Raw genomic sequence first — 3,007 nt, 5'->3', positions numbered from 1 at the left:
GGACGGACGGGAGGGGGGGGGGGTGTTCGGTAAAGTGGTTGCAATGGAACCCTCCATCCCCTGGGTACTCACCTCCGACAAACTCCTGGAGACGGGGTTCCTGCTCTTTCCTGCTCCGAGCAGCTGCCGAACCTGAGGGGTCCACAACAGGGGAAGGTCAGCGCGGCCGCGGCGGGAGCGACAGCCTGTCCCCAGCCCCACGCCACCCGCCCCTCAGTCACAGGCCGCGGTCTCCCTTCCACCCGCACCGGGCCCGGTCCATGTCCCGGCTCCTACCCCGGCCCCTCACAGCAGATTCCCGCCCGCAGTTCACCGCTCCCCCGGGGTCCCCACCGTTCACCTCTGTACCGGTTGCCCTTACCGCGTTCCGCCATCCCGTCAATGCCGCTGTCGCTGCCATGTTCACGCTGCAGAACCAGCGCTCACAGCCCCGCCTTCCGTTACCATAGATCCCACTCCGCCAATCAAAAGCGGCTTACGAAAGATGTGCCGCCTCCCCTGGATGCCCATTGGTTTCGGCGTCTGCCCATCAACGCTGGAAACGGCACCGCGTCCGACCTCTAGGTTTCTATAGGTTGTAAACTACGCCAGTTAACGGGTCCCGCCTCCCCATGGCAGCTATGACCCGCCCCACGTAGGCCGTCCTGACCGCTGTCACCCCGGGCGGGTACCGGGGCGAGCTGTCCTAGAGGTGGTCGGGGCGGACCGAGAACTGGAAGGTGGGTAGGGGCGGGCTGCCTTAGAGTGGTCGGAAGGTGGGAGCTTGCTGAGTCTGGATTGTCTGCACTTTTATATGTAACAGTACTGGCTAATGTACTGTCATTGCTGTTGTCTCTTTATATCTTTATGTGAAACTGGGATTTGAGGTTTGTCCTCATGTCCCTGTTGTCTGTTTGAATGGTAGGGTTTGGGGCCTGGCTTTGCTGCTCCTCTCCCTTGTAAAATTGCTGTTTCTTGTATGCAGCTGTAAATGTAACTGTTTGTTGTAAACTGTTTTTGTAATTTGTTTAATAAAATAAAAAAATTAAATAAAATGACCCGCCCCATGTCAGTCGCCTGGACCCAATCCTGTCAATCACTAAGACCCGCCCCCCCGTCAATCACCATGTCCCCGCTCCTGTTAATCACCACGACCCGCCCCCCAACTACCAACGCCCCCGGGCGGGTACCGGGGCGAGCTGTCCTAGAGGTGGTCGGGGCGGACCGAGAACTGGAATGTGGGTAGGGGCGGGCTTGCTGAGTCTGGATTGTCTGCACTTTTATATGTAACAGTACTGGCTAATGTACTGTCATTGCTGTTGTCTCTTTATATCTTTATGTGAAACTGGGATTTGAGGTTTGTCCTCATGTCCCTGTAAACTGTTTGAATGGTAGGGTTTGGGGCCTGGCTTTGCTGCTCCTCTCCCTTGTAAAATTGCTGTTTCTTGTATGCAGCTGTAAATGTAACTGTTTGTTGTAAACTGTTTTTGTAATTTGTTTAATAAAATAAAAAAATTAAATAAAATGACCCGCCCCATGTCAGTCGAAGACCCGCCCCCCCGTCAATCACTAAGACCCGCCCCCCCGTCAATCACCATGTCCCGGCTCCTGTTAATCACCAAGACCCGCCCCTCAATTACCATGGCCCTAAACTAAATAGCGGAGGGAGGGGACAAACTGGAAGTTTAAGAAATAAATTGAAGGGAAAGTTAGAATAAGGGAAGTCAAGAAAGACAATGGTATCAATGAAGCAGAAAACTCAAAAAGGGATCATGCTGTAAGGTTGAGTGAAATTGGGGTTGATAGGAGGGGTGAGGGCAGCAACAAATTAAAAATACTATATATGAATGCATGAGGCATTAGAAATAAGATAGATGAGCCCAGCAAGGGGGAAAGCGACACTTACGCAATGAGGGCACATGCAGCTCTTCCGACAGTGAGGATGGGCACAAGGCGGGTCATCACCAGAGGAAGAGACAGAGCGCCGTGGAGAAAAAGGAGGGCAGCACTGCCCAAGCAGGAAAAGACAATCCCTCTGAGGGGACGGGTAAAGGCCTCTCCCCACCTGGTGAGAACCAAGAGGTACCCACCGGCCCCACAGCCCCAGGCAACTGGGAGCAGCGGTCTTGTGACAGCCCCGCTGTCAGATGGAGAACTGACCATGCGGACCCTGGGCCTGACCCGAAGACACCAGAGCGGGGAAATGGCTCCAGCGTGGAGCCGGACAGCTACCTCAGCCCTGGGATGGTCCAGCAGTTTGCCGTCACCACGGGAATGCACACAGCTACCCCAGAGGGGCAAGACCAGCAGCAAATGGACAGTGTCGACCTCGTAAACTGTTAAAATGGGGATAAGAGTTGCCAGCATCAAATCGGCTACGCGATGTGTTTCTACGATGGCCTTCCTGGCCAACGTTAAAGCCGACGTCCTGTTCCTGCAGGAGTGTGGGATACCGCACCTCAGCAGCTACAGGAGATGGTCGAGCTTATGGGCCCATGGGCCGTCAGTTTGGTCGGGGGGCATTGATAGCCACGCCTCCAGCCTGGGTATCCTGTTGAGAGGAGGCAACTTCACCATCTCCGAGGTTGAGGAGGTGGTGGGCGGGCGCCTCCTCGTCGCCGACATCATGTATAGGAATGCTCCCCTGAGACTGATTAATGTGTACGCCCCAGTGGGCAAGAGTGAACGGTTGGCCGTTCTGCAGTAGCTTCCACTGTTGCTGGCTACGTCCAGGCCAGTCATTCTGGCCGGAGACTTCAACTGTATCATTGATGCAGATGGACGACCCGGCGGGGGGGACAGTAAACTGGACACCACGTCCAGAGCCCTGATGGACACGGTAAAAGATGCCAAGCTGCACAATGTCTTCAGCGCCCCTGCAGACGGAGCGCAGCGTAGATACACCTGGTCACGGGCAGACGGGTCTATCCGCTCAAGGATAGATTACCTGTTTGTGTCCCGAACGCTCTCGGTCAGATCCACCGACGTCAAGCCGGTGTTCTTCTCTGACCACTGCCTCCTGCTGGCC

At 55.4% G+C, this 3,007-nt stretch overlaps 1 protein-coding gene across 1 annotated transcript in view; it reads right to left on the bottom strand.

The window, feature by feature from the left end:
- idh3a (isocitrate dehydrogenase (NAD(+)) 3 catalytic subunit alpha) overlaps positions 1 to 556 on the bottom strand; it is a 34,807-nt gene extending 34,251 nt beyond the window's left edge. Inside the window, exons 1-2 of the mRNA XM_043680153.1 lie at positions 362 to 556; positions 73 to 132 (exon numbers count right to left, since the gene is read on the bottom strand). Coding sequence (XP_043536088.1) covers positions 73 to 132; positions 362 to 400 — 99 coding nt within the window. The 5' untranslated portion in view covers positions 401 to 556. The remainder of the gene's footprint in view (positions 1 to 72; positions 133 to 361) is intronic.
- Between the last annotated feature and the right edge of the window lie 2,451 nt (positions 557 to 3,007).

The sequence above is a fragment of the Chiloscyllium plagiosum genome, chromosome 40, assembly GCF_004010195.1.
Source record: "Chiloscyllium plagiosum isolate BGI_BamShark_2017 chromosome 40, ASM401019v2, whole genome shotgun sequence".
NCBI lineage: Eukaryota > Metazoa > Chordata > Chondrichthyes > Orectolobiformes > Hemiscylliidae > Chiloscyllium > Chiloscyllium plagiosum.
Note: the sequence above shows the minus strand (reverse complement) of the source record. Positions and strands in the feature narration are given on the sequence as shown.